Source organism: Camelina sativa, chromosome 12 (genome assembly GCF_030686135.1).
Source record: "Camelina sativa cultivar CO46 ecotype springtype chromosome 12, ASM3068613v1".
NCBI classification, from domain to species: Eukaryota; Viridiplantae; Streptophyta; class Magnoliopsida; order Brassicales; family Brassicaceae; genus Camelina; species Camelina sativa.
The window spans coordinates 28,330,937-28,358,482 of NC_141891.1; the positions used below are offsets into that span (position 1 = coordinate 28,330,937).

General features: G+C 33.4%; 4 protein-coding genes and 1 long non-coding RNA gene across 6 annotated transcripts; 2 read left to right on the top strand and 3 right to left on the bottom strand.

Annotated features, from left to right (window-relative positions):
* Positions 1 to 1,389: 1,389 nt before the first annotated feature.
* On the bottom strand, positions 1,390 to 4,742 carry LOC104732510 (putative zinc metalloprotease EGY1, chloroplastic). The gene is made up of 10 exons (XM_010452058.3): positions 4,257 to 4,742; positions 3,522 to 3,986; positions 3,291 to 3,431; positions 2,999 to 3,100; positions 2,561 to 2,772; positions 2,424 to 2,474; positions 2,271 to 2,340; positions 1,918 to 1,986; positions 1,769 to 1,819; positions 1,390 to 1,680 (listed from the first exon to the last, which is right to left on the bottom strand). Exons 1-10 carry the CDS (start codon positions 4,596 to 4,598, stop codon positions 1,522 to 1,524), a joined length of 1,662 nt encoding a protein of 553 aa, XP_010450360.1. The 5' UTR covers positions 4,599 to 4,742; the 3' UTR covers positions 1,390 to 1,521.
* A 7,783-nt stretch (positions 4,743 to 12,525) lies between these two features.
* LOC147930990 (uncharacterized) lies at positions 12,526 to 13,846 on the bottom strand. The gene is made up of 2 exons (XR_015574113.1): positions 13,653 to 13,846; positions 12,526 to 12,882 (listed from the first exon to the last, which is right to left on the bottom strand). It is a non-coding gene; the product is annotated as an uncharacterized LOC147930990 (long non-coding RNA).
* A 1,433-nt stretch (positions 13,847 to 15,279) lies between these two features.
* LOC104732511 (uncharacterized) lies at positions 15,280 to 17,228 on the top strand. Its single transcript, XM_010452059.3, has 3 exons — positions 15,280 to 15,629; positions 15,745 to 15,916; positions 16,579 to 17,228. Exons 1-3 carry the CDS (start codon positions 15,522 to 15,524, stop codon positions 16,962 to 16,964), a joined length of 666 nt encoding a protein of 221 aa, XP_010450361.1. The 5' UTR covers positions 15,280 to 15,521; the 3' UTR covers positions 16,965 to 17,228.
* Positions 17,229 to 17,443: 215 nt separating this feature from the next.
* LOC104732512 (methyl-CpG-binding domain-containing protein 2) lies at positions 17,444 to 20,091 on the bottom strand. Of its 2 annotated transcripts, none has more exons than XM_010452060.3 (5): positions 19,945 to 20,091; positions 19,039 to 19,572; positions 18,891 to 18,944; positions 18,402 to 18,559; positions 17,444 to 17,822 (listed from the first exon to the last, which is right to left on the bottom strand). In XM_010452060.3, exons 2-5 carry the CDS (start codon positions 19,554 to 19,556, stop codon positions 17,662 to 17,664), a joined length of 891 nt encoding a protein of 296 aa, XP_010450362.1. In that variant the 5' UTR covers positions 19,557 to 19,572; positions 19,945 to 20,091; the 3' UTR covers positions 17,444 to 17,661. The 2 variants fall into 2 exon arrangements, with proteins under 2 accessions (XP_010450362.1, XP_010450363.1); XM_010452061.3 differs by having other exon boundaries at positions 17,444 to 17,795; positions 19,945 to 20,090.
* Positions 20,092 to 23,133: 3,042 nt separating this feature from the next.
* LOC109128143 (uncharacterized) lies at positions 23,134 to 25,661 on the top strand. The gene is made up of 3 exons (XM_019233944.2): positions 23,134 to 23,393; positions 23,476 to 24,417; positions 24,552 to 25,661. Exons 1-2 carry the CDS (start codon positions 23,161 to 23,163, stop codon positions 23,789 to 23,791), a joined length of 549 nt encoding a protein of 182 aa, XP_019089489.1. The 5' UTR covers positions 23,134 to 23,160; the 3' UTR covers positions 23,792 to 24,417; positions 24,552 to 25,661.
* The last annotated feature ends 1,885 nt before the right edge of the window (positions 25,662 to 27,546 follow it).

A 27,546-nucleotide genomic window follows, 5' to 3' on the forward strand; every position in this document is an offset into this window, starting at 1 on the left:
TAATGGAACTATTTAAATCGACCTAATTTGATACATTTATTCCCATAAATAGTTTGACAACATCTATACATTTCGATTTTTCCAAAAACAACTCTACGCATTAAATTTTTAATCCCATAAAATTTCTCCAAACTTATTTTAATAGATCTTTAGAGACTGTATGATCTCTTAAATTTAAATGACACAACCCCTCACTGTGGAAATGAACTATTCTAATGTCAATTGGTGACAGCTTGTTCTGTGGGAAGATTGTTAAAGGGTGGGGACCAGGGTTCGAGGAACGTCTGGCGCACCAATAACCTACTGGTGGATTTGGATGAATAGTTTCTTTCACTGTAGGATTGATGCCGTGCAGGGCCAGCTTTGGGCCTATGGGGGCAAGCTAGCGGTGGGCTAGTGGGGTCAACGGGACGGGTTGTTACAATAAAAATTGGTGACAGCTTGTCCTGTGGGAATGTTGTTAAAAAGGTGGGGACCAGAGTTCGAGGAACGTCTGGCGCACCAATAACTTACTGGTGGATTTGGATGAATAGTTCCTTTCCACGGTGAGGGGTTAGGATCGAGGCCCTGCAGGGCCAGCTTCGGGCCTATCGGGGCAAGCTAGCAGTGGGCTAGTGGGGTCCACAGGACGGGTTGTTACAATATTATTCTGCGATAATGTTATCAACTCAAATAAGAAAACACTAAAATCTCTCTTTTATTGCTACGGATCGTAAACTCCTTGCTCATCAAACATTTTCCATGTATAAATATTAACTTCACAAACGAAACACAACACCCACAACCAAAACCACTAATATGACGGTTTTGAAACACAGGTTAAACCACTAATATAACGGTTTGTTGTTATATGGTGGGACATGTTATTAACATGACGATTTGTTGTTATATGGTGGGACATGTTAATAACATGACGGTTTGAATTAACATTAGTATAAATATAAAATATTATTAATTCGATTTTGAAATACGGATTAAATATTCATTTAATTATTTGATCAATACCCCTAATATAAGAATATTAGATATATCAAATCAGGGTAATTTAACTAAAATTTTGTAAAACAATTACATTATTGGTAAAATTGTGATTTAATCCGACAATAGGTTATAAATTACATATTGATGTATTTATTTTCCCTATTATTGTTCTAATAATTGACAATCTAAACAAAATTATTATTTAACTAAACAAAATAAACTAAATATAAAAAACAAATAAAAATTAAAATGTTATTACTTTAAAAAAAAATTTCTGCGGTGGTGTACTACAGGTTAAAATCTAGTTAAACATTAATTTATACACTATCCCGTGGTAAATAACAAATACATACAGTATTTTAAAAAGATATTGTATGCTATTTTGGACTCAACTGGAAGTGTAGTATATGAAGAATTTAAGTAGTACATTATAAATACTTCTTCACTAGCTTACAGTGTACAGACATGGCTCACTATATAACAACAAAGTGCTTCGGATTGGCCCTAACTACAACATCTGCTCAAAGTCAGAAGACAACATCAAAACGTAGTTACAAGCCCTATGCCTACCTCTTCTGCGAGTTCATCCCATACAGGCAGGAGCGTCAAAACAACAAGGATTATTGCAGTCCCGACGAGGGCCTTCCTCCATGTTCCAACCTCGGTCACGTCGTTTAGACATGGTTTTTCAGGTGTTCTCTGTTTAAATACATTGTACTGCTTAGAAACAGCATTTAAAGCACACTCGTACTGTTTGAAGTTGCAGAGTTCAGAATTTTTGGGGTACCTGGCAGATTAGTACATAGAGTCCCCAAGGAAGTGCCAAAGGGCCGCCGAGCTGAAAAGTAGGAAAATGCCAAAGCAATAAAACAAGCTGTTCGAGAGCACGAATTAGAGGGCATGGTATGGATTATAACTTGGCACAGTTGAACATACCACTCTGAGTCCAAGCATTACATAGGTTGTCAAGCCAAATGTAACCAATGCATTTTTCCCGAATGCGCCCTGCATAAGATCCATGACCATATGTTACATATGTGATATAAATGTTGACAATTTGATGTCTTGTATGAATATCTCAGACCCTTTTCATTGTTTAGACTTAAGGATATATAATAGTACACACTTAAATCAACCAAAGCATGGTCTAAAGATAAGGCACACTTGGAAGAATTTGATACTAGTTCGGATTGTTTCAGATTTTGCAACCAAAATTTCTACTAGGCAACATTAGGCGTCTAGGTTTCGAATAGAATACACAGACACCGTTCCATAAATAAGAGAAGTACCTGTACAGCTCTGCCTCCATCCAAACATCCCACAGGAAGCATATTAAACGCTGTTGTTGTTAAACCACACCTAAGAATAAAATCTCAAAGTAAGCGAAAACTGTCACAATTTCTGATGAATAATAGAGAACGAGCCAAGATATTAGATGCTACCATCCAGCAATTACAAGCGGGTGGATTGAAACAGTAGCAGCATGCAACGCTCTGCAATCATTAGGAAAAATAGAAACGGATGTTGAAGTTAAATTGTTTCGTCTAGGTTGAACAGTCACTAGCTGCGGAGAGCTTACGCATATCCCAGAGTTGCTCTGCTGATGAGTCCAAGAAGTAATGAACCTTGAAATAACATGCTGGGAACCTGCACCAGATCGCTAGCTGCATCCGGGTTAGTAGATAGGAACAGACCAACAGCAAACATGGAAACTGAGAGTGCTGCTCCAGCAAATGGACCAGCTAGCGAAATGTCAACTTTTGTACTCCGGTCTGGAAGAATCGACTTGAACTGTACAAATCAAGTAAAAGTATTACTAACGCTAGTACATAAGACAATAGTCTTGTCTTCAATACACTTCAAGATGTTCAGCTTGTCATCGGAGGAAAAAGTAGATGGATGCATTTAAGAAGAAAAGTACATGTATCTTCTTCTAGACGTGAATTACATAGAGTTCAAAAGAGATACTATCCCATGAACTTGACAGAGTTGCAATAGGCATGATCAATTAAACCACCTGTGTGATTGCACCAAAGCTTCCCAGTGTAATGTTTGGAATGAAGTAAGGAATGCTAAGCTTTACTTTCTTTGGAACGGCAGCAAGAAAGTGCCCCAACTCCTGCAAATAAACAAGTCATAAATATAACCATCTAGACGAAGAACTGAAAGCCAGATACCATCAACAATACATGAAAGTTTATCATTCAACCAAGGGAGCATGCCTGTTTGATATAAATTTGAAAGCAACATAACAAAACATTCATAATAAAGAAAAACATTACTATAGAAACACATAAGTTGTAACTTACATGAAACAAAAGAATTCCCAATACACCATACGCCAAAGGCAATGCAGCGTCAACAAATGGATAGAGGAGCTCCATATCAGGTGGTTCAACAGCATTTGGATCGGTGAAATACTTTACCACCTCAGGAGGTAAGCGGTTGATCTGTTAAATCAAGTAGTGCATAAAAGTATAGCATGATGTACAGATCAAATGACATACTGATGTATTGCTTCTAAGAAAAAATTAAGGTACCTGAGAAGCAATTCCAAGCTCCACAGAGGAACCAATTGTCAAAAGAAATAATATTAAAGCAATCACATACTGCCAGAGTGTGGTTGGTCCTGGCTCCGAGACTTCTTTACGAAGCAAACCAAAGCTAACACGGGCACCACCACGAGGATCTGGTCCTTCGGAGTTAGGCTCCTCAATCATGAATAAATTATACTTATCGCCAGAAACTTGAGCTAGTTTTCTCTGAAGTTTTGCAAAAACATCCTCTTTCTTTCCTCTCAAGTTCCCAAGAAAGAGGATTCCCTCACCAAGGTCCCCAAATGGCTCTTCTTTGGTGACCCAAAACGTCGAATAGCCGAAAAGTTTGTCCTTTATTAACTTCACATCAGCAGGATCCACTTTCTCAGGTCCAAGAAGCTCCATCAGCTTAAACGAGTCTATTTGGAAACTGCTGTATGATGGATCAACAGGCGATATAGTTGATGGCTGAGATAAAGACACAAACTTCACTCTTAGTAACACGAGAATGAAGTGAACATACAAGACTACAATAATAGTTAATTGATTTTGTATGTTAGTTGTACCAATCTCTTAAGAAAGAAACAGAGAAGCTATAACGAATTTGCAGATAAAAACACTAAAATGACGAGAACAAAGTGAAATTAAGCAATAGTAGGATTCAATTCTCACAATTTCAAACACTGGAATATTCAGGACAAAAGGGGAACTTTAATCAGAGATAAGTATGTTGTGTACCATTGAAGTCTTGTCGGAACCGAACTCGTTGCTGCTGCTGCTACTGGCAGAGCTACTGTTGTTACTTGTCTCATCATCATCTTCATCACGAGATGCCGTTTTTACAACAGAAGACTTGTGGGTATCTGCGTTTTCTCCGACACTGTTGTCTCTGTTACTGTTTTCATCATTGCCTATACACTTTACAACCCTAAATCTATGAGAGTCCTCTGTGCAAGAGAAACCAAATCTCTTTTGCCATTTGGGTAGTGTTGTTGTTATCTTAATGTTATCCCGGTGGTGAAATGATCGGAATCTGATGTTAACGGCAGCTGCAAAAGCGACGCTGGTGAGAGTCCCCATTGGAATGGGAAATGAGAGAGAGAGAGATAAGGGAAACGTTTATGTGGGAGCGCTTTAAGATTGGATTATCCTCTACCGGTTTCCGTACCTGTGTTGGTTTCGGTTTAGTATCTAACTACTATCTATGGCTTTAATGATCGGTTTAGTTCACCTCACACAACGGTCAAAATTGATATACAACACCTTGTTCCGCAATAACCACCCCATACCGGTTAATGATGACGAACTGATACTTTATGAATCCCTCAACTAAAAGAGGTAATCAAAATAAATGGTTGAATGGCTTAGGGAGTGGTATTGCTTAGTGATTTAATCATTTAAATAGATTTTTAATGACTTTAAATGTTATGTAAAATATGTTGTTATTTAATCAAAATTTTATTTAACTCTCTTAAAAGTTGGTGTTATTAGTTTGTAATTTGCAAAAAGTCATTTAAAATTTTAATAACTATGGTGTTATTGGATTAAAAATTTTACAAAATCCTTAAAAGTTTTGTGTTATTTAACTAAAACAAAAGAATCTATAATTGTTAATGAATTCAATTATTGTGTTATTGGTTTATGATTTTTTACACTTTCCTTCACAAAATGAAGTCATTCAAAGTATGATTAAAATATTGGGACTATTTGGGAGACTACAAGATTATAGAAAAAACTAATCAACAAGATTATAGAAAACTCTCTAACAATTTTTCTAAACTTTTCACTTATTCACTTTCTAGGATTTTATTAAAGTCATCAAAATCTATTCTATTAATTGGGGAGTACACTTTAGAATAAAACAAAAAAAAAACAAAACAAAACAAGTATTCCACATAGGGAAAAATGTCGTTAAAATCCCCAAATCTACATTTTCGTTGATTTAAAGCCCCAACTCTGCTTTTGGAGGGAAAAACACCAATTATTTGTTGACTTCCAAATAAGTCGCAAACTCTCATTGACTTAGCCTTTTGAGGCACAACGTTAAGTAGTCAAACAGAGAAATTAAACGGGGTTAATTATCTATTAACGAGATCCGTTAATAGCAAAACGACGCTGTTTATAACACCCTAAAAACTCCAAATTGAGAAATCGACTCTCAATTTCTCCAATTCACAAACCCTAATCAATCTAACCCTAATCGAACATGATATCTTCGATGACGAGAAGATTCCAGATCTCTTTTTGTTATACACTGGAAGAACGGCCGACCAGGATTCTCTTCAATTCTCGATGTAAAGATCGTTACACCGGCTCCACAAACACACTTCAATGGCACTCTATGGTCGAACAAAGCTACCACCGATGTCTTTAAGCTAGAACTCATCTCGTCAACTCGGAGAAGAAGAGAGAAACCAAAGAAGAAAAGAGAAATTAAAGAAGAAAAGATAAATTAAGATCGTAGGGTTTGTGAATTGGGAAAATTGAGAATTGATTTATTAATTTGGGGGTTTTAGGGTGTTATAAACAGCGTCGTTTTGCTATTAACAGATCTCGTTAACAGATAATTAACCCCGTTTAATTTCTCCGTTTGACCACTTAATGTTGTGCCTCAAAAGGCTAGGTCAATGAGAGTTTGCGATTTATTTGGAAGTCAACAAATAATTGGTGTTTTTTTCCTCCAAAAGCAGAGTTCAGGATTTAAATCAACGAAAATGTAGACTTTTGGATTTTAATGACATTTTCTCATTCCACATATGCCCTCACGACAAAAGAAAGGAAGAAGAATGAAAAAAAATTAAGAGCAAATAGGTAATTATAACTATTAAAAGGACGCAGATTCACTCTGTTTGACCATATTCTTATTTGGATCATGTACAACTTGCAAGTGTATCCAAACAATGTCCCTCTTCCAAACCTTTAATCGAAATCAAATCCAAACGACATTAGATGCAATCATATATCAAACAAAATTGGCAACTACTTTAATGCAATCCCTTATCAATCTCTCCCATATCATATCAAACCGAAAATAACATCAAAACATTAAGAATAATAGAATGATAATAGAATGCCAATGTGCCTAGACAAAATAAAACCCGTCAACTATAAAATAATCGATTCAATATTTTTGGCCCACTAATATTTTCGACAATTGTCAAATATTGAATGATAATATTTTTATTTCTTCAAAACATAAAATATATAAAATAAAAAAATAAAATAAAAAAAAAACTCTGCATATATGTGCAGGTCAATCACTAGTCTTATTATATAAAGTTAGGTTTTGAAAGTTAGCCATTAACAAGATTTTGACATGTGTTAATTTATTAATCTCAGATTCTGACATGTGTAAAAAATTATATTTGATAGGAAAAATTTGATTACAACAAAAATAAAATATTTTGTTTTAAAATATATTAATAATGTAAAAAGATAATTATCAGAAATTACAGAATTTATAAAAAATATACAAATTTTTTTTTTAAATAATTATAAGGATATTATATATATATACTAGATAAGGGCCCGCACGATGTGCGGGTTTAAAAATTGTTTGAAAAAATAAATCCTAAATCTAAAACAATTTTTCAAAAATAGATAAAGAAATTTTTTTTTCTAAAGTAAATATATAAATAATTTAAGTTAGAAAATATTTGTATTTACCTTCATACATTTATTTTTATTTATATATTTTTAATATATTATAACAATTATTATAATAATTTAAAGCTAAATTATATCCCACTAAAACTTTTGCCAAATATTCATCACTACAAATATTATTATTGTCAAATTTCAAAAACGTTTCACAACTTATTCACAAAATATTTTACATGCAACAAATTCATCAAAGCAACATCTAATAAGTAACCACATACGATTTTACTCTATGTTTTACCATTAAAAATATGTTCTTACACCCAAAATTATTTTATTGTTAAAGTATGCTCTTTGTCACCACCTATAAAATGTCTTCTAAAAAAATTAAACAAATTTTATGTTGCTTTACTTTCATTTTGACATAATTATAGTTCTTATAATTACTAAAATTGTTTTGTGACATAATTTCTCTAACCAATAAGTTTTTTTTACTCCAAATATATTGGATGAACAACTGGTGAAAATTATCTACTCAATTACAATGATTTTATGACTAACCCAACAAAAATTGAGAAACTGAAAGAAATTTAATATAATATGATAAAAATAAAAATTTGAAAATTATAATCATGATGGTATATATAAGTCTTAGATAATTCAGATATACAAAATAGAAACTTTATATACAATCCAAAACATGATATATGTCATATTCACGTTAAGGATCAACGATCTATTTACTCTTCAAAAGTATCCAATTATACCAAAACAACTTGAGGTTATGACCTCGTCTCAAATATTCTCGAATCATAAATTCTCAACTTATGTTTACCCAAATCAAAAGTAAGGCGACGATATCCTGGAGAGGGGGATAATTTATTAATTATTCTCAACTTATTCTTTTGACATAATTTATTAATAATAATATACATGCTTAGTGAATTATATTTTTTGTTTATACATGTCAAAATCTTATTGAGAAAACACGTATAACATAAGTAGCTTACAATGGAAAATATATTAGTTTTGTTAATTTTCTTTTTTGATTTAGAATTTTTTTTAGATAAACATGTAAATTTTATTTAGATTTAATGTTATTTTTTTTAATTAGCTGTTTTGAAAAATAATAATTTTTGACACGTGTCAACATTTCATCAGTATACTTGACATGTGGCTAATTTGAAAACCTAACTTTATATAATAAGATTTTTAATATAATAAAAGATTAGTTCAAGCTTTTTTCCTAAGAATGCCAATCGGTTCTCCATGACCTTCGTTTTCTTCGCATGTGCCTTCACAAATCTTGTTACATTACTCAGTGTCCAAAATTGGCTAACCATAGAGACATAATTTTTTTTTTGTGCAAACAAAGATATAAAATTTAATGTGTTAGGTTATATAGTATAATTATACGACCAAATATGGATGGCACATAATATATTTATTTTACCATGTAGTGGTTGAGAATCTTTGTAACAGTGAAACTTTATATGGATGGCACATAATATATTTATTTTAGTTGTTTTGTTTTTAATATAATAAGATTACAATTATATTATATTTTGTTTTACCAAGCTTGAAAACTGTGATTTTTGATCGTTAAAATTGACATATGACACGATCTGATGAGTTACTAACTTTGATCTCTGATCGTTAAAATTGACACTTGTCATAATCTGGTGAGTATTTAACTTTGATCTCTGATCGTTAAAATTAACATGTGTCATGTTCTGATGAGTTACTAACTTTGATCTCTGATCGTTAAAATTGACATGTGTCACGATCTGATGAGTTACTAACTTTGATCTCTGATCGTTAAAATTGACATGTGTCATGATCTGGTGAGTTTTTAACTTTGATCTCTGATCGTTAAAATTAACACGTGTCACGATCTGGTGAGTTACTAACTTTGAGAACCAAAGTTTATATAATAAGATATTCATAAAATCCTAAACTATAATATTATTTACTTATTTTTAATTTTAAGTTATTAATTCTACAAAAAAAAAATAGAAAAATGGATGAGAAAATATACAGTTAGTTATTAATTCTAAATTTTGTAAATATTCACTTCTATATAAACATAAATCATCTTATATTTAAATAATTTATTCAAAAACACTGCTTTCAACTTTGTTTAATTGAGAACAAAATTTTAATGAGAAGGTAAACTGTTCTTATTTTTTTAAACCAAACTTTTCTCCTACTTTTTCCTTTATCAGTTGGTACTAGGTAAGATTAATATGCTGACCCCAAAAAAAAGATTAATATATGCGTCTTTTTCCTAATACTGTATTTTAAAAATCATTGTAGTATATTTAGATTGTTTTATTTAATTTATATTTTCATCTTTAAATTATTTGGGATTCATATATTACCGTGCTTATAATTTTCTATTGTTTCTTCATTTATGTCAAATTAAATTTTTACTAATTTCTCAATCTTGATTGGTTAGTCATAAACCCTTTTTTGTTTTGCAAACATATTTGTTACCATTATTCATTCAATCCCAAAGGGAGATAACGAGTAGAAGCTCATCAACCTAATGGATAGATAAAATCGGCTAATCAAACACAAGCTTACAACAAACATAGATAGATAGATTAGAAAAATATAAATCGTTGTTGATAGATCCATAGGAGCTCAAAGAATGTGACACCTTGGTTTGCAGAAAGGTTTAAAAGAATTAATTTGGCCACATATGTCACTAAAATGCACATATTTTCTGGTCAAGGGTCCTGAGAGAACTTCATGATGGGTAACCTTCCTGGAAGTGATTGTCGAAACTATGCGAGTGAGGACAAAATATAGAAAAAGATTATTTGTTGATTTGTAGGATCCCAGACATAACAAACCGACCATCGAATATGGGTGAGTCCACAGGTCGGGAATAGATATAGGGCCCACTTAGGAAGGTGGGCCTATGGACTGAGAGTGGACATGGGTTCACTGAGCAAGGTGGCGGTTAAGGTGTTACAGAGACAGAGGCTACAACATGGTGTGTCAAAGACACTTCCACGAATATATTGAGAAATTTAACATTAGTTTCTATCAAAAAAATTTGTGACGTTAGAAAAAGGTTTTTATTTTCATTGGTTGTCGGAGCAAGCCATTTGAGATAGCAAAAAGACGTGAACATGTTCTCTCCACACAGGAGGAGGGTACAACCGAGGTTCTCTCTATGGTGGAGAAAGTTGGACACAAGGTTATCTCCCCAAGAGAGGAAGGTAGAGGAGGTTGGAAGCAAGGTTATCTCCCTAAGGCAGGAAGACGGAGCCAAGGTTTTCTCCATGGTGGAGGAGGTTGGACGCAATGTTCTCCATAAAAGATGAGGGCGGCGCCGAGGTTTTCTCCATGGTGGTCATACATTATTGTGATGATACATCATTGATTAGTATATTATGTAATATATTTTTTATCGAAAATGTTTTTTGAGCCAACAATTTTAATAATTAAAAAACTATGCTGAAGTGAAAGTAAAATAGTTGGCATAATGTGTTCATATAGACATTTTCTAGGTGGTGATAAAGAATATATTTGTAACATAAAGTATATTTAGGTGTAAAAAATACACTTTTAATAGTAAAATACATAAAAGATTTGTAAATGGATATAAATCAGTATATTATAACAAAAATAAAATTTATAAATAACGTACAATAAATTTTAATATATTTTTGTTAAATTTAATTTAATTTATAAAACTTTAAACCCGCACATCGGGTGGGTCCTCATCTAGTTCTTTATAAATTAGAATACAATAAAATCCCCTTTGTTCAAATCAATTGGGTGAATGATGAAGAATAAGTTAAGTCATGATCAAAGTGATATAATCAAAGACATGACATAATCAAGCATGGTCAAGAATCATATTCTACTAGCTTTTTGGAAATAAATTAAACAGTTTTATTTTAAAATTTTAATATATATATATATATATATATATATATATTTATGTAAATATTTTCAAAATAGATTAAAACCATAAACTAAAGTCAACATCAATTCCCAATTACCATTCAAATTGTTAAAAAAAAAAAAATCTACACCGAAATCAAAACCTAAAAACTTTATATATATATATATATATATATTAGAACTTCAAACATTCATAACCTATATTTTCTTATTTAGTTTGCTTCATATATTGAAATAATAATCGTCAACATGTAAATATATTCGCGCTACACTTTGGAAATATTAACTAGCGCTACAATGTGGAGAAATGACATCCAAAAATTGCTAGATGTTATCTCTTTCTAGTTTTTTCCCTAAATATTTCACATATATAAGATGATTTCGCTGTATAGAAATCACTAATTAACAGAGAATTTAATTTAGCGTTAATATTTCCTATTTTCCTCTAATTCAAGCATTTTTGTAGAACTACTAATAATGAAATTTAAACAAAATCGGAAAACATTGTAAAATATAGAAAATAATTATTAAAGGTAAGTCTGGGCGTTCGGATATCGGATCGGATTCGGTTCAAGTGTTTTGGATTTCAATTTTTTGGATATTGGTTATAACATCCATTCGGGTATTTATAAAATTTAGATCGGTTTTGGCTCGGATGATTTGGATTTCGGATCACTTTGAATATATTGTTGATAACCAAAATTTATTGGATAAGATTTTATTCAAATACTTTTTAATTCGATTGTATCCATAAAACCATACTAACCGAGTATTTTTTTAAAAAAATGAAGCAAATAACAAGCTCAAAGTTCAAATTAACATAAAATTATATCAATACATAAAAGTGCTACGTACTAACATTCAAAGTGAGACATAAGGTTCATCGGTTTTAATCCGATTTTTTCGGGTTGGATTCGGGTTGGATTTTTAGATTTGGATTTTATGCCGAGGCCTAATAAATAGATATAAAATTACCGATTTCTAATAAATTTCTCATCTTCAAGAGGAGAATAGACAATCAGGAGCATTTCACTACTGGTTCACTTGATTTTACTATTTATTTGCTTAATTTTTTTTAACTAACATAGGCTTTGTGTTATCTTCTTATAATTAAAAGAGGAGTACATTTGAAAAAATGTCCAAAATGTCTTCACTAATTACAGCAATTGCCATCGAATTATGACAAAAGGAAACGTTTAATTGAAATCAAAAAGGCCAAATGTGAGAATAATTAATTGATTGCAAAATTAACATAGGATCCGCGTGTCTAACCATGGGTCTTTTAATTGGATCAAATACTAACCAATTTACTAATCGGGTTCTTAAAGCTTTAAATGATAGATGCAATCTTAACCATTCAATCAAAAGCATGCATATTCTCTTTTTTTTTTTTTGGTCAAAGCATATTCTCTCTTTATTCCACTGTATTAACTACATGCTCGACTTTTACGGCTATTTCCTAAAGAGAATTGCATGAAATATTCAATCATAAATAATCATTCAATCATAAAAGATCTTAATGATCAATCAATCTTCATATAGGTATCTTCATTTGACTTTTAATTTAAAAAGATCCTTAAACGGTTGATTGTATCTAAGATGTTGTGCTTCCTCTCCAAGTTATTCAACAATCAAAGTAATAACCTAATTATCTAAGTTCTCTATAAATATAGAATATCATTAGATGTCCTAACTCATCAAGCCATCAACTTATCTCATAGTAGAAACTTTTTTTATTCTTCTTTTCATAGTAATTAACAATGGCGACTCAGTCTCTGGCATTCCTCAATGACGTGAACCCGTACAAGACGTTGTGGTGTGTGAAAATGAAGGTCCTCCATACCTGAAGTACATACACAACAAGATTTGGTGGAACATTCGACATGGTGCTCAGTGATGTGAAGGTAATATACATATTCTTATAATATTATCTCACCTTTTTAAACTTTTATATCATGTAGAAATACTCACGTAAACTTTCTTTTACAGGGTACAAAACTCCATGCTTTCGTGAAAAAGAGCATCTAAAACGTTTTGAAAAATGTTATTTTCTAGGACAATGGAGAATGATGCTGGTAAGATTGTTGTTTGTTTGTTTGGTTAGATTTACTCGCTTTAATCTAAACATCTATTTTGCGTTTTCAGTTTTGATAGATAAGCAATGCTCAAATGATGAATGAAGCGATTAAACTGAAGACTGAAAGCGTGAAGAGTGATAAGGTTGATGGAGGAAAAACTAGATTATTTTTAACAAAAACAAAAAAAAAGAAAGATTATTGCAAGATGAAGAATTAGTAGATGGATGAGTGAGAAGAAATACAAGGCTTTTTTTATTTGGTTTTAATTGTTGCTTTCTGAACTTTATAATATACTTTTTTTTTGTTTCATGTTGGCGTATTCGTGCTTTATCATGATCATCTAATGAATAATTTGGTTTTTCTTTTATTTCCAGAAGGGTTGTTTTTACTAATGTGAGTGCATTTTTTTGCAGAGTTAGTACTTTGCCAATTTTCTTAACTTATCATCCAAGACCAATCAAAGAAAGACCACAAAAATTTGACCATACTATCCAAAATTCTATCGCAGAAACATAAATTTTATAAACTAATTTACCTTTGCTGGTGTCTTTAAGAATTAAATCGAAGTTTGTAGTATTCAATTCAATGGCTTTGTCTCTTGGATCAACTATTTCCCGGAGAATCAAGCGCGAGTCCAAGGAAGAAGACCCTAATGTAGATGCTGACACCGGAACAATTTATTCATACATCAAATCGAATCGAAGCGGCTTTGTTTCACGGGTCCATGGAGATGAGTAAAGTGCGCTTCTTCATTTTATTGTTAATTATTTCGCAAATAAAAAAAAATATTCAAACAAGAGACGGGTGTGTGTTGCCGACAAGAAATTGTTTCTTCGATAGTAACTAAGAAGATGTCATTTACAGTCTTTTTTAACAGGGTCTTGCAAAACCCATGCAAGAGCAAGCCCAATAACCGAAAGATTAACCTTGTGGAGGCAGGGTCGATCATGTACAACACATAGTCGTCATTAGTCATACATTTGACATGGAACTCCATAAAAATAATAATTAAAAAATACATAATTATACTTTAATTCACTTTTAAAGTAGAGTTTTTTTTTTTTAAAGTTAATCTATAAATGCTACACAACTTTTTCTACCAAAACAAAATATAGAACTATTCCAAACTAGGAAAATACACATTTACAACCAAATTTAAAACTGTATGAAGTTATATTAATAATGCACACTACATTATGTTACTTACATCCTTATTCACAAATTCAAAGATTTCACATATTCATGTAACACACTTTTTACTGAAATGCTTTTTTACAATATATTATGTTTTTACAAAGTGAAACTATAAATAATGATAAAAATTCTATCTATTATTTCTCTTATTCCATTATGTATAAATAATATAAATTAGATATATGTTTGTAAATTGAATACACTACATCAAAATAAAATACTGATCAATTCTATTATATTAATAAAATTGTACTTACGAGTCAGGTAATAATTTGGGTGTAACGGGTCGAGTAACAGGATATATAGTAAAAATCAATCCCCGATGCTAGGTTTTTACCATGAGTAAATGAAATAATATTTATTCATTTATTGGTATTATTATTCTTCAAAATGGTTAAATACGGATAACAAGTATTGGTCTGCCCGAACTTACTACACTAAAATCATTTTAATACATTAATATAAATTCACACATTTGCTAAGAAAATACAACCACTAAAAAACATGTATATAATTTTAAATTATATAAATAATAATATGAACTAAACTAATTACAAAATTATATTGTAAATTTAAAAACTGAATAAACTAAAAATTATTATCGCAATAAATTATTTATCATGCGGTGTACTAAAGGTTCCAATCAATTTATTAATATGTAACTAAAATAATGAGTAAATATAAGTAACTAACATATTTAATTTTTAAAAAATATCCACTAATAATAGTATTAAAAATTAACATATTATTCAAATCACATAAATAGTATCAAAATTAATAAACAAACTCTTAAGTAAAGAACATAAAAAATATATATAATCTAGAAATTTTTGTCCCGCGGTGTACCGCGGGTTCAAACCTAGTAATTATTAATTCGTAAACATTTTGCCGGTTTCTATTAATTACAACTTGTTATTTTGTTTTGGGGCTTAATGATCTCGGTTCGGTCAGTGAACCGGGAATTTATTAACCACCAAAAAAAAAAAAAAAAAAAAAAAAAAAGCCGGAAATATCATGAAAGAGACAGTTATGTTATGGTGGTACCCTTTTAACTTTGAAGGCCTTTCTCGATTCATCTGGAAAAGCTGAGAAAAGTCCTATTTTTCTTTATACATGTCGTCGCTTCTTCTTCTTCTTACTTTGGCCATATATTTTTACTAATAATTTTTCTCTGCAAAAAAAAAGCTTCACTTGCCGTTGAAAAGGAACTATGGAGGAGAACGATCGCTTGTCGATGAAGCGGAAAGATATTGACAGAGTAAACGATGACTTGTCAGATTTTTCCCTCTCTTCTCCAGCCAGGAAGATTCGTCGTCTGGTACTATTTCTCTCTCTTTCTGAGTGTTTTTTTTTTTTTTATATTCGTGTAAAGCCTGGGCTGGGGTTTCGTGCATCATGATGATGATCATATATGGATGAATTTTGGTATTCAGGATGTGGATTTGCCACCGATTATGGAGGAAGAGGAAACAGATTTGGCGATGCAAGAGATCGAGGTGAACGATGAGAGAGCAATTGTTCTGTTTAAGCCTCTCCATTATGGTCATCAGCCTTCTTCTTCTCGAAACCTTTTTGTTGATAGAGACTTGATTTCTGGCTTTAAGAGTAAGTGTTTTTTTTTTTTTTTTTTTTTTTTTTTTTTTTTTTTTTTTTCTTATTAAATTGGGGTCTTATGTTTATGATTGAACCAATTGTCAGATGAGTTTCAGCCCATCTTATTTTAGATTGTGAATAGACTTTTGAAGAAGGAGAACACTAGCTACTATATTGCTGGGATTTCATAGCTCATTAAGCCTCTTTTCTTGTTTCTCTCTTTGCACCATCGAATTGTTTGCCTTTTCCTCAAAGTTATTCACTTGTGAAAGGCTACGCTAAATAAGGTGATGTACAACTCTCAAGTTGTTTTCAAAAGCAAACATTCAGGGTTCAAGTGTGGTAGGGATTATAGTTTGTTTATATTGTTGAGTTCATCTTTCTTGTTGGGGGAGCTTACTCATAAACATTATGATAACTTGCTTCTGTCATGTAGTTTCTCTGCTACAAGAAGGCGTTAGATTTTGTTATGCTTCCTAGTTTTTTTTTTTTTTTTTTTTTATGTTTTTGTTTGAAAGCCAATATTTCCCCTCTCACTTGTTTTTCTGCTATAGGAAGGTGTCTGATTTTGTTAAGCTTCATTTACTCTGTGTTTTTGGAAAGTCACTAATTGACTTGTGATCCTGAATCTGGACACTAAAAATTCTGACAACGTCTCTTCTTTTCTTGAGCAGATAGGTTCCTTCGCGATGCATCTATAGCTGATGATGACCACTATGAAGATCTGAGATCCAACAAGTGCCAAGCAGTTGTCTGTTGGAACCCTCCTCAGACTTTTTACTCACAGTCCGTAGGAACCTTCCAACAACCGCGTACACTAGAGATTACTGAGTTGGATGACACAGGTGAGGATGTGGTTATGGATGACGCAACCACTGAGATAGAAGAGGATAGTGGAAACAACTGTCCATCTTTTCCTCAACCAGCTCAACAGCAGCTGCTAGTGGAGCCCACCTATGGTTTCGGCTTGCATCAGTGGCAGCAACAACAGAACTGTATGATTCCACCACAGCTCCCTCAAGTTAGCACTACTCCCACTCCCATCACTTGGTTCCGATAATATGCTCATGCCTGGGAGACAAGAACCCATCATCAGCGAATGCACGTACTAGTATAGAGACAGGAGCCAATCATCAGTGCATGCACGAAGTAGATATTTAGAGGCAGATTTGTTGTTAGTTTAGTTCTGCCTTTTTGTGGGAATTAGAGAAGAGATGGCGTAGATTTGTTGCTGTAAACCAAAACCACTGGCTTCAGCTGTAATTGTCCTGGAATATATGTTTTTGGCTGTCTTTTATAATAATAACCTGACAGATTCCTACTATCCGGCTCATACGCACTTCTACAAGTAGCAGTAACCATGTATATCTCAGTGTAAGTATATAAAAGGTACAAATTATGTTGTTGAAACTCGTTTCCTAATCGGCAGAGGAACATTTATGCTTACTGCGCTAGTGTTAAAAATTGGCGTCACCTTTGGTATTTGGCAAAATTATAGATTTAAAAACATTAACTTCAAGTACCATGGAAATCCAATAATTTGGAAACAAAAACCAACCATCCTCTTCATAGAACTATAAATAGCTTACACTGCAAAATAAAAAAGATAGTATACACAAAAACAAGCTAACCACAAGTCCTCAGTTTCTTCGATAAACCCCAAACCGAAAACGAATATGTTCTCAATGTTCCAAACGAAGAAAGAAGACGGGTTATATACCAGAGAAGATGAAAGTTCTAACCCTTGTCTAGCCAGATTATCTATCGGCAAGTTCTTCATTGGAGCCAAAGATCGATAGCTGTGATGTTTTTTTCTTTTTCGATGGTTGATCGTGTGAACTGTGAAGTCCAGACTCTGTTGGCGTAGCTAACTGCAACGCTATATGATCATCTGAAGATATCCATGTCAATGGATTAGCTGAAGAAAACAGGAAAACGGATATGTAGGGAAATTGATAAAAGTTAATTACAATAACACAAAGACAATTTTTTTGTTGATAAGTTCCCTAAGACACCAATGTAATCGCTTTGAGTTTGAGTACACATTAAAGCATACTTGGCTGAGAAGGTCACATTAATAATCAAGATTAAGCTGCTGTAGAGAACAAAGTTTACGTACGAATTCCCTACTCACACAAATAGTTTGATTTGCATGGATAACTAAAAAGAACACTCATAGAACAAAATTATTGCAACTAGCACAAAATGATTTCTTTTGGAAAATAATTTTATTTTTTGTGATATGTATTCCTCATTTTGTATTTCTTAAGTCTTCTTAATACAAAAGATAACCCCAACTATATATATATATATATATATAAATGGAATCCATGTGCTGACATATGCTACTTTGATAAATATTTTTTCAAGTGACTCAAAATAATATTTTAGCCAACAAAATCGTCTCTTTGGATATTTCCCTTATAAACAACTAAACAAATTTTACCTAGCATTTTGATATACGTAGAAGAGTAAGGTTGGAAATGAAGCAACATACCTTCTTTAGCTACATGGGTGTTTGTATTATCGCTGGATTCCATTAGTCGAGCTGGTCGCTTCCTCACATAGTCGTCCTGCAGCGGTTTCGGGATTTGAAACGAGAACTGTGAAAGTTTCACCCCTTCTCTTATGTATGCGGGGTTGTCATTCAAGTACCTACAAGCCAGCAATGAGGTTTATAATGATGTAAAGAAGCCGTCTATATGTTACTGAAAACAATTTGGTAAATCACTAAACAAGTCAGCCAATAATGAGATTTATGTTTTTTTTTTTTTTTCATAACTGCCTAACTCTACATATCACCAAAGGACAATACTTGAGGTTTCAACTACATACATGTTCCTAGTAATTTCTATATATAGGTTGGGGAAAATGGTAAGGACAGACTGTGATACATTATATATAATCAGACATAAAAGTAAATTGTGTAACAAGAGTAAGTGTTACGAAAACTAAAATGTGGAAATGGAGTGGTAGAAGAACTAACTTTTGGACCTCCACAGTAGATCGAAGCTTCTTTCCTGAAGGAGCAACATAATAGCTGAAACAAGCACGAAAAAAGAGTTACAAAGAAAGCCGATACACGAGGAAAGAATAAGTCGACATAAAATGAGAAGAATAGTAACAAGACGTACACATCGGCAAATCTGGTACCTCCTTCACCTCTAATCCGAAGTAAACGTTGCCAGCCAGTTGGTGGACGAGAGATGTTAGGCTTATCAATAGCCCAAAGACGTGTTCCATCTTGATAGATATCAGCAGGAACATCACAAGAGATATTTGGCTTCCACTCACATGCTGTTTCGCAGAAGAAGGGGTTCTCTAGAAGATTTTCCCTAATCTCTTCATACTTCTGCATCGAAGGCATGAGCCTCCATTTGAAACAACTTGCACACTGAACCGTGAAAGCCCCTATGGAAGGCGAAAGCGACAGTGTTCTGGATGACATAGGCTGAGACTGAATTGGTAGAACTTCATCTTCAGTATCATTTCCCTTAGAGTCATAAACCACCAACTTATTCTCGCCTCTATCCTCCATCACTTCAATAGGTGAAGCCGATCCTGAAACTTGGACAGCTCGAGAATCCATGTCGGCTGAGAGAGGGGTAACATTTCCTTCCTCCTTTATGTTTTCATAGCATGAATGCGACATACTCGACACAAACTACCTGTATATAAACCCGAAATGCCAAACGGATTTAACAAGGATCATGCATCACAATAACAACACTAGTCTAGTAGTAGTCTCTCTCTATGGACATGAACAAGAAAACATCAGATTGATACGAGGAAAGAACAGTAAACAGTAGAAACCCTTGAACATTGATTTCAATCTCACAATTAACAATAACCATGGAACAAAGAAGAGAACAATAATCATATCAACGAACGAGCCAACGTGAGCTGATATAGAGAGGAGATCCAAGAGAGAAAAAAAAAAAAAACCCATTTCAATTTCATCGAACGAACCGAAACAAAGATTTAAAATACCCAAAAAAAAAAAAAAAAGAATCATTACACAACGAAGAAAACAAACGGACCAGGTTTTCAGAGATCGGTGAGCGAAGGAGATAGTCCTTTTAATTTGACAATCTCATTTTTGGAGACAGAGCCATTTCGGACAAGAGAGCTTTTAGATTTTGTTGGTGTGGTTGCCTAGACAGAAATGGGTAAAATGGAGAGAGAGAAAGAATTTATATTGCGTTAAAAGTATTTATCATTTGTTGTTACAAAATAATTCTTCAATTTTTACATTCACTCAAAAAGATATTAACTGTATAGGACTAGGATTTGTACTTAATAGTATTTTTGAAAAATTGCGGTTATTTTTTTTCTTCATAAATCTGGTTATAATATACTCGTTTTTATTCATCTCAATTAGAAGTACGAAAAGAAAAATGATTCAAAAATCTCAAAATTTAAACATAATATAGAAAGACATTTTTCAATACCAAAGAAGATCGACATAAATTCTATAAAATTTTAGGAAAAGGTCACATAGTGGTTTCGTACATGTGAGATCACGGTTAATCAAAAGATATTTTACGAACGAAACGTTAGATGATAAGATGATCACTTTTAATTTTTAAAAGACGAAGTGATATTGACGAAAGAATTACTAGGGCCGTGATTCTTGCCGGCAAATATTTGAGTGACTTAAGACCAAGTGCATTGGCGTCCTAATGCACCGTCCCACATAATAAAAACACCAAATTTAAATCAAAATCATGTTAATATCTAAGAAACGTCTCTAAATATGGGATGTAATTTAGCCGTCCTCCATTACACATGGCGCCGTCTTATTTGGTGATGTTTTTTTGTAGGGTTCGACCAAATGTATCGAGGGTTCGACTCATTTTTTTATCTCCGTCTCTCTTTCTTTATCCTCTCTTTCTTTGGACGGCGATTTGATTCCGACCAAGTGTTTTCCTAGACAATTGCCTGAAGCATAGAGAAATCTGCCGTCACTTTGCTCTCGCCGGTTCCAATAGATAGAGGTCTGTGTTCGTGCTTCGTTTCCGACGGCCTCAAGGTAGAGTTTATATGATGTATTATCTTTTTGGGTTTTAAGGGATTTGTTTATGTGATTCTATCGATTTGTCTCTCAGTTATGATTCGATTGTTGAGTATGTGTGTTTATGTACAAATTCCCTCTGATTTTAATCTCGATTTAGGGTTTCAAAATATGTTTTTGATTTCGATTTAAGGTTACGATTTAGGGATTCGATTTAGGGATTCGATTTAGTTTTTAGGGTTTCGATTTAGTTTATTGGGGTTCGATTAAGGGTTTGGATTTATTATGGTTCTGCTTTTAGTTTCTGATTTTATGACCACAAGTAATGTTGGTTCCAATTTTTTTTTCGAATGCAGATTGCAAACTAAAAGTTTGTTGCTTTGGTCGGATTTCGTAAGGGATAGCAAGCGAGTCGACATGGTAAGGCAACCACATTAAACTCATTACTACTTTGTTCATGCGTATCCGTATTCTGTCTTGTTAAACCGAGTCTAACATTTTACTTGTTTGTTGTTTATGAGTTTCCTCAGCTTTCATCTCATGAAAGCCTCACATAAAGGAGAAATCACAGAACAAGTTGGAACAATCAGAGAGACAAAAGGTAAAGCCTCTTGTTGTTTGTTGTATACTTGTGGTTTGTAGTTGTCTCATTTACTGATTTGCTAGACTAGTGTTGTTGTCTACGTAGTATATACTAGTTCATAGTATTTGATTGAAGTCAGTTTATAATTAGACGAAATTTATTGGTGATGATCTCTGTTCTAAGTATCATATATAACCAAACTCGATACTTAAAACTCTTGTTGATGTCTAGGACTGTTGTCTTTAAGACTTTAACTAAAGCTATCTAGACTATAACTAAAGCTACTGTCAACGTTCTTATATAACCAAACTCGATTCTTAAAACTCTTGTTGAAGTCTAGACTTTAAGTAAAGCTATCTAGACTTTAACTCTTGTTGAAGTGTAGCTGTTGTCCTAAAACATCTTCTCTATTTATTATAGTTGATATTTGTTGTCTTAAATTGTGATTAGACTTAGGTAGGTGAAGGTTAGGTCTTTATGATTTTAATTTATTACTTGATAGCATTTCACCCTTTAAACACCGAAGCAGCTTTTCAATCTTTCTCAACCATCTACTTGCTCTTCTTTATTGTTCTTGGTTCTTTGGTTCTTGGTTCTTTTCAATCTTCCTCAGTCATCTTCTCTCTTTTCAATCTTGGTTCTTCTTTCTCGTATATGGTTCTTGGTGTTCTTGCTTCTTTTCAATCTTTCTCAATCATCTACTCGCTTTTTCAAACAATCTTTTCAATTTCTTTCATAATCATCTCAAACTCTTGTTCCTATGAGTTATTATAATACATTCAGTCAGTCTTCTAGTTATTTAGATCTCCTCAACAGTCAAGGAGAGACACTTAACCAAGAAAACTCTTCTTCCGACATACCTCCTTGGAGTTCTCAAGATTCCCCGGATGTATCTCTTTCACAAGAGGCACCTGTGAGGAAGGATAGGAAGAAGTGGAATCCTGCTGACGATGAAATCTTGATCAGTGCTTGGCTGAATACTTCCAAGGACCCGATTATTTCTAATCAACAGAAGGGAGGAAGCTTTTGGCAAAGGGTTCAAAAATATTATACACAGTCTGCGCATGCTATAGGCAAGGGTGATCAACACCACCTCACCTTCAGTCAGAACAAAGAGGAAGCCAGTTGCTGCAGCTGATCAAGACGATGCAACCCCTACTGAACTAGACTCGGAGATACGGCCTCAAGGTATCAAGGCTGCGAAGGCTGATAGGAAGAAAGCTCAGGGAAAGGCTCTTGCTGAGTACACGAGCATGTGGGAAGTCAAGAGGAGCGAGATGGCTGAAAAGGAGAAGCTGCAGAAGCTTGCCATTCTAGACACGCTCCTTACTAAACCAGAGCCACTTAGTGCAGCTGATCAAGTTATCAAGGATAAGATAGTGGCACGATATTTCTGAGTTTGATGTATTGATAGTGGCTCAGTATTAAATTATGTATGTTCGTGTTTCTGTAGTAGCAAACAATTAAGTATGTTCTTGTTTCTCTTTCAATGTTTAATTACGTATGTTATTGTTTCTCTTTCAATGTTTAATTAAGTATGTTCTTGTTTCTCTTTCAATGATTCAAATAGATCTTTTATCAAATTTCCGTTAATATTACATAAGAGCATTTTTTTTTTATCTGATGGCTCTTGTACTTTTTTGCAGGTTCCGCAAGACCATGGGCCACGACTACAGCTACTCTCAGCCTGATTCCTCAGATCAAGCTGCTATATACTCTGATGACACTGAGGGCAGGGAAATAGCAGCTTTGATACGGATGGATGAGGTCGAGAGTACTCGAGAAAATGATCAAGCGATGCAATACCCTCCCCAACCTGAGGTTGAGTTCGGATTCCCCAAAGTATGCTACTGTGGTGGTCAGCCTCTACTATCCTCAAGCTACAACAGAAGGTCTGTCGTTTAACTTTAATACATTATGAATTGATTTGCTATGTTTCAACATATTTTGAAGTGATTTTGTATGTTAATGCAGATACTTCACATGTGCGAATGTTGATGATGGAGAGATGCATATTCACAAGTGGTGGGATATAGCTGTCATGGAGGAGATGGGCGAGATGAACAAACAATGTCAAGTGCTGTCTGAGAAGGTGGATAGCCTCACAATCGCAAGTGACTATGACTCGCACATCAATACTGAAACCAAGCAGAAAATAGTCATGTTAGAGAAGGTAGTGTTAGAGCTACGGAAGAGTAGAAATAGGTTTAGAAATGGTACAGAATTGATATTCGTAATTGCTATTGTTGTATGTTTAATATGTATGGTGGTGATGTCTATGAAATTGTAATGACATTGTAATGACTAGTATATATAATGTCAAAAAAACTAAGTTGCTATTGTTGTATTTTAGTAATGACTAGTATGGTGGTGATGTCTATGAAATTGTATTTTTGTGTCACGGGTAAAAGAAGGCATAATCTTGTTGTTTGGGTTCACGGGTAACACTGCCTATGAGTGACACTGCCTTCACGGGTAAAAGAAGGCATGACACACAGCTGAGTCACAAAGCACATAGCCAGATAGATCACGGGTAACACAAAGCTTAAGTTCACGGGTAGCTTGAGTTCCTATATATATGCATTTTTTTCTACACTCCAAAGAAACAAAATCAACACCTTCTTATCTTTTTCTACACTCCAATTTTTCTCAACACCAAAACAAAGAGCCCTCAAATTTTTTTTTTCTTATGGCATCATCATCAAACCATTACCACTACAAATGAGACGATGCGGATAATATGGATGGTTATTTTGATGATTATTATGATAATTTTCTCGAAAATTCTAATATCATTCAAGAACCAATAGAGCGAACGCCACGGATTTTTATAGAGAGAAACCAGGAAGAAGGCCACATTAATCTTTGGAATGATTATTTCAGTGATACTCCAACAGACCCGGAGAATTTATTCCGGCGACGGTTTCGCATGCACAGGCCATTGTTCATGCGTATTGTGCAACGTCTCTCTACAGAAGTCGAGTATTTCCGTCAATCTCAGGATGCAACCGGTCGGGCTGGTCTGTCACCTATTCAAAAATGTACTGCAGCCATTCGCCAATTGGCATATGGTACTGCCTCCGACACAGTAGACGAGTATGTACGAATTGGTGGTTCAACGGCTCGGAAATGTTTGCACGAGTTTACCGCCGGAATAATCTTGTTGTTTGGCGATGAATACCTAAGACGTCCCACACAAGACGACCTAGAGAGACTACTCTATCAAAATCAACAACGTGGATTTCCCGGGATGGTTGGGAGCATTGACTGCATGCATTGGGAGTGGAAGAATTGTCCAACAGCTTGGAAAGGGATGTATTCACGATCAACCGGAAAACCTACAATCGTGTTAGAGGCAGTAGCTTCGTATGACCTCTGGATATGGCATGCTTTTTTTGGAGCTCCAGGTACTATGAACGATCTTAATATTTTGGATCGATCAAATGTTTTTGATGACATTCTTAACGGTAATGCTCCGGAGGTCAACTATTTTGTAAACGGAAGGGAGTACAATTTGGCGTACTATCTCACCGATGGTATTTATCCCAAATGGGCCACATTTATACAATCTATCCGGCTTCCACAAGGTATGAAAAATTCTCTTTTCTCTAAAAAACAAGAAGCTGTGCGGAAAGATGTTGAGCGTGCCTTTGGAGTCTTGCAAGCTAGATTCGCAGTTATTAAAAATCCATCTCGTTTATGGGATAAATACAAAATAGCAAATGTTATGAGAGCATGCATAATACTCCATAATATGATTGTCGAGGATGAACGAGACACATACAGTTGGCGAAACATTGTTTCTGAATTTCAGGACGGAGAAGATGTGGATCAAACATATACCGTCGGTGCCGCCAGTTTGGGTTCAAATATGAGCAGTACGATTACTCGTCGAACACATATGAAGGATAAAAAAGTTCATGACCAGTAAAAAAAGATTTGATTGAGCATATTTGGACAAACTTTGGACATCTTCCACATAATGAAGATTAATCACAAAAATTCTATGCAGAGAATAAAATGTTTGTTTTTACTTTTCATGTTTTTACGGTTTATGTTTTTATTTTTCATGTTTTAATTGTATGTTATGTTTTTTTCCAAGTTTTTGTAACTTTGTAATTTTCTTATATTTTTAATGTTAATGTTAATGTTATATGTTTTATTTTAATTAAAACTTTAATATGATTTTACTTCTTAATTTACATAATTAATTTTTAAAATAAAAAATAATATTATTTTTTTTAGGGGACCAATTGTGAGGGACACCAATGCTCATACCAAAATTAAGAAACTCTGAAAATAAGATTAAAATATTTGAGGGACCAAATTTTTTTCCCAACCAATGCTCATGGTCTAAGGTTTTATAGTCGTGTTGAGTTTGCTTTTAAGACACAAAGCGGAGGTTTGGGATCTCTCTTATGACAAACAAAATATTATTGGTAGAACATAATCGAGATCTTGATAGTGTTGGTGTTTGGACTATGCTTTTTATATAAGATTGTCGCAAAGTGGTAATTAGGCATAGATTTTCCATTACTGCAAACAAACCTCCAAAATTTTAGATTCTGGAACAATCAAACATAAATCTTAATGCTTTTGGATTCATAAATCATAACCAAAAGGTGATATATCTCAAATGGTTGTTTTGGAGCAAAGATAATCTAACTTTAATTAATGCATTAATTTGAAAAAACGTAAAAAAATAAAGGTGGGATATTATTATGCATAAGAAACCTATGAGTAAAGAGAATTTTCTACTCAGCTCACAAAAAAAAGACCTAGTTAAAGGAGATTTTTACAAAGGAAGTTAGACAACTTATTAAAATTTCCAAAAAAAGTTAATAAAATCTGGAAATACTTGCCAAATGGAATGCAAACCTTAAAAGAGAGAGATCCAAGCAACCAATGTTGTGTGGTGAGAAGTCTTTTAACCCTATAAATTTGTAAAGACATACACGGCACATATGTAATAAATAGTTATTTTGAGATCTTCACTAATTTTCATGAAAATCAATTTATTGAAACAATGAATCTTCTATTTGTATTTCTCTCTTTTCTGATAACTTTTTATTTTGGGTCGATTGAAGCTAAGTGTCATAAAAAAAACACTGTAGTTTTTCAAAATAATTTAACTTTAAGCCGTAGTATTCTCAAAGTTCACTGCAAATCTAGAAGTGATGATCTAGGCTTTCATTTCCTAAAATTTAAAGATCCTACGTACAATTTTAGTTTTCGTGATCATTTCTTTCTCACAACAAGATTTATATGTATTTTGTGGAAAGGTGCTAAGCTTGAATATCATAATTTTTTTACAGCATATGAAGGTGATGAAAGCTCCCCTCGTGGTAGATGTTACATGGGAGGCACGAGATGATGCTATTTACCTTTCAACTAAGGGTATAATTGAGAAGCTTATGTATAGTTGGATTAAAGATTAATCTTAGGTCATCTCCATCAAAGGTTATTAGCAATATCTTAAGAGTTGCTTAGATTTACATATTAATGAAAAAAAAATTTTACCTAGTGATTGATCCTTATGTTAGATGTTTAAGGATCACTAAGGGCATCTTTACTGGAGTAACGGTGAACACTTTTCAAAAAAATAAAAAATAAAAATATTTTTTTGCAAATTTTCTTTTTTGAATTTTTTTTTTAATATATGTTCCACTAAATAAATGACATCTGTCTTATTTGTTGTGAGCATTGTTTCTCAAATTTCTCCAAGAAGAATCGATTCTCCTTCTTTTTTTTTTTTTTTTCTAACATTTGAAAGCTTTATTACCAGAAGTGTGGTCCTCATTTAGGTATCTTACAAGAAAATCTGGGATATAATAAAAATTGTTAAAAGATAAATTGTTTGCAAGAGGATGTTTGGCAAGTTGATCCGCAACTTTATTATTTTGTCTTCGCGTCCAAGCATATGTCACCTCTAGCCCTGGGCATTCGGATTTTCGGATCGGATCGGATCGGATTATTCGGATTTCGGATTATTCGGTTTGGGAGATATAAAAGCCGATTAGGATCCGACTACTTTTTGGATCGGAT

Coding starts and splice junctions, on each gene's coding strand:
- LOC104732510 (XM_010452058.3), bottom strand. CDS start 4,598: ATGGGGACTCTCACCAGCGTCGCTTTTGCAGCTGCCGTTAACATCAGA. Junction 3,101..3,290: donor TGGGAATTCTTTTGTTTCAT/GTAAGTTACAAC, acceptor GTTTATTTGCAG/GAGTTGGGGCACTTTCTTGC. Junction 2,773..2,998: donor GCTTTGGTGCAATCACACAG/GTGGTTTAATTG, acceptor TGATTTGTACAG/TTCAAGTCGATTCTTCCAGA.
- LOC104732511 (XM_010452059.3), top strand. CDS start 15,522: ATGGAGGAGAACGATCGCTTGTCGATGAAGCGGAAAGATATTGACAGA. Junction 15,630..15,744: donor CCAGGAAGATTCGTCGTCTG/GTACTATTTCTC, acceptor TTTGGTATTCAG/GATGTGGATTTGCCACCGAT. Junction 15,917..16,578: donor CTTGATTTCTGGCTTTAAGA/GTAAGTGTTTTT, acceptor TTTCTTGAGCAG/ATAGGTTCCTTCGCGATGCA.
- LOC104732512 (XM_010452060.3), bottom strand. CDS start 19,556: ATGTCGCATTCATGCTATGAAAACATAAAGGAGGAAGGAAATGTTACC. Junction 18,945..19,038: donor GGTACCAGATTTGCCGATGT/GTACGTCTTGTT, acceptor TGCTTGTTTCAG/CTATTATGTTGCTCCTTCAG. Junction 17,823..18,401: donor CACCCATGTAGCTAAAGAAG/GTATGTTGCTTC, acceptor TGTTTTCTTCAG/CTAATCCATTGACATGGATA.
- LOC109128143 (XM_019233944.2), top strand. CDS start 23,161: ATGGGCCACGACTACAGCTACTCTCAGCCTGATTCCTCAGATCAAGCT. Junction 23,394..23,475: donor TCCTCAAGCTACAACAGAAG/GTCTGTCGTTTA, acceptor ATGTTAATGCAG/ATACTTCACATGTGCGAATG.